We start from the raw sequence: 13,036 nt of genomic DNA, 5'->3' as shown, positions 1-13,036 counted from the left end.
AAAAGAAATCTTTGAGAGCTAAAATAATGTTCTTAATGCTCTGTAGTTATAGGTTTAATTTTTTATCAAATAAATGATAAACTGCTGCTTTTTGCAGTATATTCCAAAATAATCATGGACACTTATGTTAGTTCTGTGTAAACTCTGGCTACTGTACTCTGAGCCCTAATGTGTGTGTATTGTTATAAAATGAACAGTTTTACAACTTTGTTTTTGGCAGACACATTTATTACATGAGTGTTATTGCTGATGCACACACAAAGACACACACACAACATCAAGGAAATGGAAAATAAATACATCTCTTCGTTAAGTCAATGTAAGAGTTTTTATTGGTTATGAGTAGTGTGCTTGCAAACCGTATTAAGGAGTCAGACTTCTTGAAATCTTTACAGTTTGTTATGTTTTCTGAGTTTCGAGATGAATAATGTCATGGAATGTTTAGTCGCTCAGCTGAAAGATGACAAGTCTCATTACTGACAACACCGGTGATTGTGCTCTGCTTCTCCAGTTTCACAACGGCGTCTGAGGTTTTCCTAAAACACGACGAGGCAACGGAGATGACCAGAATCCACACATGATTTAGATCAAAATAGCAAATAAGGCAATGACGGTCCCTAGCAACTAGCTTCCCCGAGCGGACATCAGGGAGCCACTGCAACCACAGTAAAAAAAAACAAAAAACGACACTACGTCTTAAGGTCAGAGGTCATATTAGTTCCTGGAGGCTGTTAATGTCTTGGTAATGCAGTTCTGATGCAGCATGAGTGACGGCGCACCCTCCTTGATCAACCCTTTGCTACGGCTAAGACCTTGTGGAGTTCCTGCCTGTTTGGCCAACACTCCGCTTTCCGGAAGGTCGTCCCCTGTGTGCGTGGGCCAGCGGTGTGTGTCTGTGTGTAAGTGCTGCAGCTGGGGCAGTGGGATCACAGTTTGGGTTGCGTGGCCAGCTTTATCTTCAGGTTCTCTGCCAGCTTGTCCAGGAACTCAAAGGTGTTCAGGTAATCGCTGCGTGTCACACTGCAAAATAAAAAACAAACCAAAAAATAAATAAATACAGGAGAGAAGGTCAGGGAACTGAATGAGGTTTAGTCTTCACCAACCCTGACTGGTGGATTAGCTGGTTGGAATTGAAAAATTCTATCTTTTACAAATAAGTGAACGCAATATAGCTACCCAGCTACCACAACAGCTCTTTTCTGGGTTGTCTAGCTGAACCAAGCCAGAGTCAGTATCAGTGACTGTGTTTCCTGTGACCATAAAATTGTGCAAGTTTGAATTACAAAAATATATTTGCTTAAGGGAAACATGCCAATTTTGAAAAAACACATGTTTGATCAAAAGTTTTGCCGCTAGGATAAGTTGGTTTTTCAGCCATATCAAAATTTGTGTATTTTCCACAACTGAACACTTTTTTCATATCATATAAATCACATGATCAACAACTGTGTTACTACTGGCAGAAAAGACAAAGAAGACAACAGGAAGTAGGAGGATGGTGATGATGCACCATGTTTTTAAGTGTTGACTTATTATGCGAAAAACTTATTTATGTGTGATTTTAATTGCGTTTCTTATTTAACGCAAACACCACTATTGTGAAATTATGTTTTTTGACATTAGCTGAATTTCAACAAAGTTTTGCGCACATTTGTAGTGGAAAGGCAGCCGTTGAGATGTTTTTAAAAATAAATTCAACAAGAGCAAAAAGTTGTTTGAAGCTCCAAGAAAGAAGACTGAATTTTCTACACATGAAGGTAAAGATAGTCTAAAATATAAACTCTGTAATTCTGTTGTCTTTCTTCTCAAATTTTACCTATTTAACTGCAGAGCGGTGTAACACCCACTGCTCTCACACAGTGACATCACCTCTGACCCTAATATAACTTACTAATGACTGATCATCATACAAAATCCTCAGCTAAACAAATAAATAATTTAACAACCAAATACATAATAGCGATAATCTTCAACAGATGTGAATTATTTATTTTAAAGATCTTCTGGTAAAAATATCATGTCTTGTGAAATGACGTACATTACATTTTCAGAAGTCCAAAAATAACTTAGTGACCTGTAATCTATCCCATAATGCCTCTGGATTTGCTGATTTTTTTTGCAGGAAGCATGAAGTCCCCACTGTTGGAGAGACCAATATTTAATCTGACAATAAACATTTAATATTTTAATTAAAATATCCTGACAAAGGAGAAGACAACTGAGCTGTTCTTGGTCCATTGTGGTGAAACTACAACTGTTGTAGTTCAGTATAAAATCTCAGTGGACTTCACCCTGTGGGCCACAATGTTCAGGCACACTGTAAAACATTGACAATCAAGAGAAAATGTGTTTTCCTGGTCAAGGTCAGAAATTTAAACAGTTAAAAAGGAACATAGTTGATTGCTCACAATAATCTTGTTCAATTACATGACTCCCAGTACGAACATCAGAAAAATAATGTTTGCTTTCCTGTCTATGGATAAAGCATGGAATATCTTGTGTTTTAGTAAAAGCATTACACTGTGGCTGTAATTCATTGGTCTGCTGTTAGTATTGCTGGGCCTCTAGAGAACAGGCACAAGAACAATGGCACAGTTTTCCCCTGTGTATTATAAGTTAGTTGGGCCCCCACCAGGCTAAGCATTGCTTATTTATTTTAGTTTTTTTTTTTATATTTGCATCTTTTAAGACTTTATAGTCGGCATTCAAGAATTTCTCTTCCAATAACACGTAATTATCAAGTGATATTTTCAAATTTCCTATCAACTTTATACATTTTTAAACTCAAAAACACGGCAGGCCGCTGATTGAATGCCTGCCGTAGCACACTGGGCTTAGCATGTTTTCTGGGGAAAACCCTGAATGGCACTCTGTGACATTTGACCTGGACCTATGTCCAAGTAAAGCAATAAACCTGGCCTGTTGCAATAAACAATAAATTAATTAACCAAATGATAAATGCAAGCTTGATAATTTCCATGTAGATGATTTATTGTTTTTCTATTTTCTCTCTTTCTACCATAAACTGGATGACGAAAGTCTTCATTCTGGTGGTTTTGGTCTCAACTGTTTGAAGGACAATTTTGCTTACAGGAACTTCAGTGTCCATTTTGCTTGTTGTCTCGGTTGTTTTGTTTCTCTGTTTGGGATATTTAAATTGTCTTCATGTTCCAATGTTAAATTTGTTAGAAATTGAAGTTTATTGATCTTTCTGCATTATTATGCCATTACCATTACATTATACCATTATATTGACAATTGTCTCAAAACAACAATATTATCATTTATTGCAATAACTTCTGGGATAATTTATCGCCCAGCAACATTTGTTATTGTGGCAGACCTACCTGCACCATAATACCAGAAAGGGATTTACCCATAGAGCTATGAGTTTGTGTCTCTAATAAATGTGCTGGTAACGTACGATGGACGTGACTTACTTTGGCATTCCTTTGATGCAGATGGCCAAGTCCTTGGTCATGAATCCAGCTTCGATGGTTTCGATGCAGACGGCCTCCAGAGCCTCAGCAAACACCCGGAGCTCTGTGTTGTTGTCCAGCTTCGCCCGGTGGAGTAGACCTCGAGTCCAGGCGAAGATGGAGGCTGAAACAAACATATCCACAGCGTGAGGACAGGCTTCGGTCAAAAACATCAGGGCGCATATTTGTGTAGTAAGAATATTCCTCTGACCTATGGGGTTGGTGGAGGTTTCTTTGCCCTGCTGATGCTGCCGGTAGTGGCGCGTCACTGTGCCGTGCGCGGCCTCAGCCTCCACGGTGCGCCCGTCAGGACAGATCAGAACACTGGTCATCATGCCCAGAGAACCGTACCCTAAAAACAACCATCAATCATGAACTTTGGTTGGCGTAATCGGGAGCAGAGGTTCCTTCAATGTTCACCAAATGGATAGTTTCACCAACCTTGTGCTACAGAATCCGACTGCACGTCGCCGTCGTAGTTCTTGCAGGCCCAAATGAAACCTCCCTCTGATTTTAAGGCCTGGGCCACCATGTCGTCGATGAGTCGGTGCTCGTACCAGATTCCTTTAGCCTCAAACTGAGCTCGATATTCTCTGAAAGACACAAACAATCCTCTTACAGTTCTGCGTCACTTTGCTTGTTATTCTAGAAGTTTAGTGAAGGTCTCACTTCTCATAGATCTCCTGGAAGATATCCTTGAAGCGACCGTCGTACTTCTTCAGAATGGTGTTCTTGGTGCTGAGGTACAGTGGCCAGGCCTTGGACAGAGCCATCTGGAAGGAGCTGTGGGCGAAGTCTCGGATGGACGAATCGGTGTTGTACATCCCCAAAGCCACACCACCGGTACCTGGACAGACACAACAACATGAACCGATCACACTGGAAGTCCTCATGAAGAATACAAAGAATACAAACTGCATTAAAGTGTCATTGTTTACTGAATGACACTTCATGACAACAGTCAAAAACATTCATGAGGACTCCTCCTTGTTTATGACAGTGTCATGTCAGTCTTATGCACACCCCTTCAAATAAAGTGTTACTGACAAATCTAGATCCTGTTTGCAGGTCCTGGAAAATGAACAATGGCTAAATGGAAAGCAGGGAACTTGTGCAAAATTTCAGGAATGTTGAAGCACATTTGATTTAAGTGAAGAATCTCTACTCTGCATGAGCAACTCGATGGTGAAAGACAACGGTGCTAAATCTGAGATGTTTCTGTGAAATGATCAGCTCTTTCGTATGTCGTGTTGTGTTGTGAGTTTGACTGCACTGCAAGTTGACTTCCTCTTTACCTTCAAATTGATGGACGACATATTTGACCGGCTCTCCATTTGTGGGTGTGTAGATCATCTCTACTTTCCCAGGCCCTGGCACTACAAAGTCAGTGGCTTTGTACTGTGGAGCGCATAGAGAGGAAGAGAGAGTTAGCAGTGTTTTAGAACCCACCGAAAAGTACAAAAATGATAAGCGTTCATGAAACAGTTGTAAGGACGTCAGCAGAAAGAGTCAGTCGGAGTATCTAAGGCACATCCATTATGTAACCAGCAGATTTTCTTACCTTTCACCTACACTTTTCCCCTGAACACACAACTGTTGACTTTGTCACAGAGCCATAAAGCAGCCTGCTACCCAGATGTGTGACCCTAACTCGTCAAGGCAACAGAGGCAGGTCCAAAGAGCAGGGATGAAATTTAATTATTGATCCGGAGTCTCCTGGCAACCCCACAGTGTCTCATCCAACAGTGGATCTGAGATCGCTCATTAGTACACAAAGTGCTGAGGCCTGTTCTAGTGTGCTTCAGGAGCAGCTTTGTTAGGTAATAAACCAGCTGGTAAAACCTGGTAATATGATTCCTGCAGGGCAATAAAGCAATAACAATATATGTCACAATACACGTGATCAATATCAATAGATAATACGTCCGATAGAATTTTCAATAGATTCACTGAACTCCGATCCAGAACCACACAGCATTGTGGGGGATGTAGGCAGAGGAAAGGCTTTAGCCACTCAACCTCTCATGGTTCACTCGATAATATTACCTGCAATAACTAGAGGGAGTATGTAGACATTAAACATGAGGGGTCCCAGGACTGAACCTTGGGGTACCTAACATGTGACTTCTGTTCACTTCAAGTCATTGGTAACTTAGCTGTTGGAAAAAATCATTATCTAAGGTTATTTAAATTATGAGTTTATATGTTTTCATATTATTATTCTTTCATGTCTCTTCTTTGGCCCCTTTTCTTTTATGACACATTATTTACTGCTCTTTGGATGTTTGCTTGAAGATTAGAAACACTACACACTCTTCTTGTTTTATCAATGTTTGTTTGGAGATTAGAAATGCTCACTCACTCTTCTGGTGTTATCAAACTGTCTGTCATAGACAAGTCAGCTTTCTGCCTTGTAAGAGCACCTTAGAACGTCCTGTGGCAGAGTTCTCTGACGAAACTATCTGGGTGACTATGTGAAGAACCCCAACCCTCTTTTCCTTGACGTGACAATAAAAAGCAGCTAAGAGGTGAGAGCCGGTGGAGTTGATGCCAGACAGTTGTTTGCTCGCGGTTCTCCGTGTCTGGCTTCTCTCCCCTCTTCTGCAGAAGAGTAACTTGTGTCTCTGGTTGATTCCTTGCAGGTTGGGAACTAAAATAGACTCAACACTAGCGACAACTTTTCGAGTAACATGCGCAGCAGCAGTTTCAGGTCTGGCCACTGTGCCTAATAGCTGCTGACAAATAAAAAACAATGGAGTGGAGTGAAGGGAGAAATGAGTACAACAGCTGGAGAGGAAACTGTAGACACAATGGGAATGTCATATAACTAGTTTCAAAGTATTTACAACAAAAAACTAATCAACAATTATCTATATTGACTGGTGTTAAACCCTTATATCGCGATATGTTTTGGTTGTTTCCTGGAAGCTTGGAGGAGTCTCCATTAGCAGTGCTGAGGACCAGCTCACCTGGTCTCCGTGTGCATGCCTGCCGATGATGATGGGCTTCACCCAGCCGGACACCAGGCGGGGGATGTTTTTGCAGATGATGGCCTCCCTGAACACGGTGCCTCCCAGGATGTTCCGGATGGTCCCGTTGGGCGAGCGCCACATCTTCTTCAGCTTGAACTCCTCCACGCGCTTCTCGTCCGGCGTGATGGTGGCACACTTGATGCCCACGTTGTAGCGCCGGACCGCCTCCGCTGCCTCAACCGTCACCTGGTCGTCGGTCGCGTCTCGGTTTTCCATGCCGAGGTCAAAGCTGAGCAGGACGACAACAAGGAGACCGGAGACAAGGCTGAATTATAGCTTACGACATGCAGAAAGTGGACATAAAAATTGTAGGAGGTAAAACACGTGCACTTCTATGGCAGAAGCATTAATGTAAAGGATAGAAAAAGATTTTAAGAGAGCTCACTGAGTTTTCAGAGGTCTTTTAGAGTCGATGATTTCATGGGTCTCAGCTATTTTAGCAGCAAAAGTGAAACAGACAATATAAAGCTACCCATGTCATGATTTGATTTGAGAGGCAAGATAATGGCATCCTTGGACGAAGATAGTCGAGTTTGACCAGTCCTGATCTAGATCTAGATCATTCTACAAAAAACACAGACACGTCGTCTCATCTCTTGAGCACGTTGATCGTTATTTTCCAACAAATGTCTGTTCTTTACTCAAGTTATGGGCCATATGGAATCATGTGACCTACTTGGTTACAGGAGAGGCATTAAGTTTCACTTTGTAACCTACATCCAGTCTTGACTCTGTGAGAAAAAGAACGACAGATTTCTGTTTTTATTGAAAAATCTGTGATCTGCACATCTAGCTAAATGTGGCCAAATCAAAGGATTTAAACCTGGAAGACACTAAAGATATTTATAATCTCTGTACCCCAGGCATAGATGGGTCACCAATAAAGAGGACGCTCTGTTGCCATTATTATTCATGCTTCATTAGACACAATTTAGAAGCATGCCTGGAGCGCCAACTAGCCAGGCACTGATGGGAGCTGAAGCCACTGCTTTACTTAGCTAAAATACTGAACATTAAACTACTATGAATGGATTTAGAAATGAACTTACTGTCAGAGGACGGAAGCAACTTTAATGGGAGGTGAAACGGAACGTGAGCTTGCTTTCAACTACAGAATAATTCAAACAGCTGCCGGGGTTCTGCCCGTTCCACACTGCAGCTAATTACGACTCTTCAAAGACCCGTCACAGAGTTCACATCATTAACATCCTGTTCCTCTCTTAGACTCCGCTATTAGTGTCTTTAATGAGGAACATTTTGAAACACCGAGACACAAGCAGTCCTGTGTGCAATGACTGACTGGTTACGCATGACCTCCAACAAACCAGTGGAACAAACACAACCAGATCAGAATGCTGTTCATTTCCTGATATCAGTGTTTTCCCATGCTGCTCTTCAAGGCACACTGCTGTGTATATCTTTGGCGTTTTCCTGCTTCCAGTCCAGTTTATTTGTATAGCACATTTCATCAACAAGGCAGTTCAATGTGCATTGCACCAATATCTTGATCAATGCTCCAGTTATTAGGAATCAGAGTAAACTCTGAACAGGTGGGGGTTTTAGCCTTTGGTTTAACGGAACTCGGGGTTTTGGCAATTTTGCAGTTTTCTGGAAGTTTGGTTTTTTTTCCAGATTTGTGGTGCATAGAAGCTGAATGCTGCATCTCCACATTTGGTTCTGGTTCTGGGGATGCAGAGCAGAAGCAGAACCAGAAGACCTGAGAGGTCTGGGAGGTTGATATCATTTCTTTCTTCTTTCTTCTAAGTTTTCCTGGTTGACTTGGTGAAATTTCTTCCTTTTGTCTACTTCAATCAAATCAATCAATTAAATGTTATTTGTATAGCACATTTCAGCAAATAAGGCAGTTCAAAGTGCTTTACATCATAAAAACACACAAAAAAATCGACAATTGGAACATTACATTTTTCAAAACTTTTGTTATGCTTGGCATATTTTCGGGACTTGATTATATGTTGATGTGGATTAATCCTCTTTTTTAAATTTCTCTCTTCAACATACACCTCATTGCAAATGATGGCTGATTAATAGGCTTTCACTGAACTGCGATAATCTGAATCAGGTGTGTTAAAGCAGTGAAACATGCAGAGCAGTGTGTGTCGAGGACTGGGGTTGAGAAACACTGGCTTATTGTCGAAACCTGAGAGCATCTGTGTGCACTCGCTGCCTTTGTTTGAAGAGGTGACCTTTTCCCTAGTTTCCCCTCCCCGTTCTGCAGAAAGTTTAAACCAGGACACAAAAACTGATGAATACAGAGCAGAAGATGGAGTAACCAGAATAAACTATTCATTTAATTGATTTTCTCACTTTTTTTAAGCTTGAATTCGAATAGCTACTTGTTAGTTTTACTGAATCAACAAATCTATAATTTGTCCATTTCACAAACATCTACAAATGGCTGATTTGCAGTAGGAATGCACCACTCCATTCCAGCAAATAAAATAGGCAGATTTTCCCTTTAACTCTTCTGTCCAATAATTTACAAATCCATCAACAATTTGCAAAATAATTTCATTTAAATGTATGAAGACTCCCTTTTTTGGAGTTTAAAACACATGAAGCTGCATATATTTTATGCATGTTGATTTGAATTGAATAAGAAACCAGGAGAAAGTCATACACTTATTTGCATTCATGAATGGGAATGATGTAATCACTGCTTTGCTTTCAGTTGGATTTAAAACCTGCACCGCTTTGGTTATCTTTTATGGTAAGTGCTTGTTGCAATTATTTGATAAATTGAGACAAAGTTCAATTCAATCATCAGTTATGTGTTAAAGTTACTGGGGGGGGGGATAAATCAAAATCAAAGCAAAGCAAACATGAGAATCAGCCAGGAAAAGTCTAATCAGTGCATCTGCAGTTATTACACTATGTCATTTTAATATCACACACTTACTCTACACACTTCCTGTTTCACCTTTCACTGGGGTTTAATCATTTTAAGCTAGTGTCTGCATGGACGTTTTAGAAATTTTGGGATTGGAAATTAGTTTGAATAAAACAAGAAATTCTGTCAACACCTAAACATCAATGTTAGTGACTTAAGGCTCTGAGGACTCTTGGTGTGGGTAAAATATTGACTGCTGAGATATACTCTACAAAATCATCCCTTTGTGAATAAAGAACTGGCGGAACTTTAAGTTTACTTTTTGAGTTGCTCAATCTCTGACAGTTCCACCTTCTAAGACTCTATTTGTGTAACAAGGTCAGTATTACACAATACTTATCATAACTGGACTTTCAGAACTTGATCACAACAGATCATTAACTTTTATATGATCTCATACTAAAAACAGTGATGAAATATTTTTAAAATGTATGCAAATGTTCACCAAAAAAAGGCACACATTCAAAGTAAAAAAAAACATGTGTATTATGAGCTTTATATCTTTTAAACATGACAAAAAGTCTCCTCCTCAAAACACGAGGAGTTAAATTAAAAGACTTTTAAGGTTTAAAAATTGTTTCCGCTTTACTTAACAGCTTTGAACATTTCCTTTCATGTCTTTCATTTTTTACTTCCCATGCTGTGATTTGTTCTTTTTTCTGGAATGATTAATATGCCAACATTGAGCAACTGCAGCCATATTTTCCACTTCCTCCCCAAGACAAACCCACCTTTAGATGAAACTTCTGTAAGAGTTAGCTCTATCCAAGTTAAGTTATCAATGCAGCCATAGTGTTGCACTGGGATTTATATTGTGAAACATCCAAAGACATCCCCAAGCTGTCTTGTTGAAAACAAATTTCACAAGACAAGTTTAATGAAAACAGGCTATACAAGACATGCAAGATCTGCAGGAACAGTCACTTCATATCGGCAGCTACAGGATATGAAGCTGGAACTTCACAACAGAAACTATTGTGAAGTTTTTTTTAACATTTTGAATGCTAATCAAGAGGGGAGAAAAGTATAATGGCACAGTAGAGCCATCGCAAATAGAAGAAGAAGAAGAAAAAAAAGCAGTACATTTCTGCCATCAAACTCAGAAATTTTCAGGTTAATCTCAGAAACATTCCAGAATAAGCAGGAACATTTCTGAGCTCCAGTAGTTGAAAATGTTTGACATTTGGACATTTTCAAAGTTTCAAAATTAGAAATAATAATAATTTTTAAAAAATCGAACATTTTTTAGGGTTTTTTTAATAGAAAATCTCTGAGATTACGCTCAAAATTGTTTAAATTTTTCTCCTGTAAAATTTCCACTTTTGGAGCTCAGAAATTCCCTTTTTTTCTAGAAAATTTCTGAGATTAATATCAACAATTTCTAGCAAATTTTCAACTTTTCAAACTCTGAGATTTCCAAGTTTTTTCTACGAAACCTTTGATATAAATCTCAAAATGTCTGAGTCATTTGGTGGAAATTTACTCCTCCTTTCTCTTCCTATCTAAAATTACCCTCATGTACCGTCATAAAAAAATGACAGTATACCTACTATTTTTTGGTGTCACGTTTTGATTTTGAAATCCTCCATCACATTTGAGGGTAAAACAATCAACGACCTCCTCTCACCTGTGCAGGTCCAGCTCCAGGTAAGGGAAAATCAGCTTGTCCTTAATCAGCTCCCAGATGACCCGAGTCATCTCATCGCCCTGCATCTCCACCACTGAGCCGGCCTTGATCTTCTGAGACATCTCAACACAAACACACACGCTGTGAAGAAAAGAAGCGCAACAGATTGTATGTAGTGGCAACCCAAAGAAAGGGGGCTAGTCATCAATAGATTATAGGAACAGAACACACAGCTGCTCTGTTACAGATTTTAAGAGTTGAATTCTGTCGGTCAAGGAAAATGTCAGAATTCCTTTAAGAAATTCAAAGATTCTTCTAAAAGTTTTCCTTGTGGTTATAAAACATGAATGAATGGTTGCAGATTACATCACTTTGCTGTAATTATTTTTGTAATATTACACATGTTATATATTGGCTGTGCAAAAAAAGAAAGAAAGAAGCTTTTGTACATATTTCCTCTCCAGATTAGATTTTGAGAAATAATTTTGGATTTCTAATTTTACTACTAGAGAAGATCAGTGTTCTTGGTGTGGCAGTGACCAATATCAAAACCTGCAGGTCAGATGTTTACAAAAATCGGTGATCGATAAAGCAGATCGGTGCTTCTCTCGTGCTTTAATCGTCTGAATTAAAACAGATGTTCGCTCTCTGTGAAATAATCTCTTCGCGTTATTAAATAGGAGCAGCCCGAATAATGACTGAGCATTCAATCTGCACCGCCAGATTTCCTCCATAATAATCCTCTTACGTGGTCTTTTAAACAAGCCACATAAACATATGCTTTACACATGCACTGACTGGACAGTATGGAGGTTTAAAACAAACAAAAAAAAAAACCAAAACACAACAAGAAATTAATAAAACAATAATTATTTCTGTATAGGTAAAAATGTAACATTTGCAGTAAACCGACAAAGTTTAGATTTTAGAAGAAGTTGCGCTTGTTGACTGTTTGGTATAATTACACAGTATTCCCAAAGCTTCCGGGATTGCTTCATGATAACACAGGACCAGACAGACAGCTCAGACGGCCAACAAGCAGTTGGTCCATACCTGGAAAGAAGGAACCGCTAACAGAACCAGTTGAGCAAAAGCGACTCTGATAAGTAACTTCGTGAAACACAAAACCAGGAAGGAGTTTTCTAACGCAGCTCAGGGCCTGAATGGACTCTTTATGCTAGCTCCACCCGACCAAGAACCAGGGGCGCCACAGAAAACACCGTGTCGTTTTCTGCTTTCTCCAACACAAGCCTTCTAAAGCACGACGGTGTAACGTCATATTTCGTCTTGGGGGCAAGAAAACTAAACGTTAAGCTTTAGCGACGGAACAGGAAGATGCACCGAGATAAAAGCACAAAACGAGAGCATCTTGCTTCCCCGTAGTTCGACATTATCTAACTTTGCAGTAGCCAGTGTTTAAAATGAAGCGCTTACCTTCGGTTTAAGAATAAAAATCCAAAACAGAGTCAGAGAGGACAGGGGGGAACCGGACACAGTGATGTTTGGACCGAGGTGACAGCAGATCAGGCTGCTCAAGCAGAGCCGGCGACTTGCAACGTTCCGCCTCTCGTTGACAGAGAGCCAATCAGTGAAGAGCTTACGACTATCGCGCCAATCAGATAAGCCCACACAAAAGGAGGGGCAACTCGACTCTCTGATTCGACCTTGCGATAATTCACAACTATGAGCTTATCTACGTCCACGCCCAGTGACAATCACTCTACTGTGTGGAACTACAACAGTAAATAATAATAATAATAATAATAATAATAATAATAATAATAATAATAATAATAATAATAATAATAATAATAATAATAATAATAATAAATTAGAAAATTTCTGAAGAAATTTAAACGGGGCCTGCTAAAGTGTCTCCGTCTGTGGAAACTCAGCATTCTGATTGTAAAAAGGAGCACCAGTGCTAAAGTAAGCTACAAAAAACAAAACAAAAATTCATATAATTGTTTTTGGGAAGATCCTTTATACC

General features: G+C 39.6%; 1 protein-coding gene across 1 annotated transcript; it reads right to left on the bottom strand.

The window, feature by feature from the left end:
- Window positions 1-217: 217 nt before the first annotated feature.
- On the bottom strand, window positions 218-12,589 carry idh1 (isocitrate dehydrogenase (NADP(+)) 1, cytosolic). The gene is made up of 9 exons (XM_005803796.3): window positions 12,481-12,589; window positions 11,047-11,187; window positions 6,449-6,740; window positions 4,775-4,877; window positions 4,149-4,326; window positions 3,921-4,072; window positions 3,691-3,831; window positions 3,441-3,603; window positions 218-1,020 (listed from the first exon to the last, which is right to left on the bottom strand). The coding sequence occupies exons 2-9, from the start codon at window positions 11,166-11,168 to the stop codon at window positions 927-929; spliced, it is 1,245 nt and encodes a 414-aa protein (XP_005803853.1). The 5' UTR covers window positions 11,169-11,187; window positions 12,481-12,589; the 3' UTR covers window positions 218-926.
- Window positions 12,590-13,036: the final 447 nt, after the last annotated feature.

This window comes from Xiphophorus maculatus, chromosome 7 (assembly GCF_002775205.1).
Source record: "Xiphophorus maculatus strain JP 163 A chromosome 7, X_maculatus-5.0-male, whole genome shotgun sequence".
Taxonomy (NCBI): Eukaryota; Metazoa; Chordata; class Actinopteri; order Cyprinodontiformes; family Poeciliidae; genus Xiphophorus; species Xiphophorus maculatus.
Note: the sequence above shows the minus strand (reverse complement) of the source record. Positions and strands in the feature narration are given on the sequence as shown.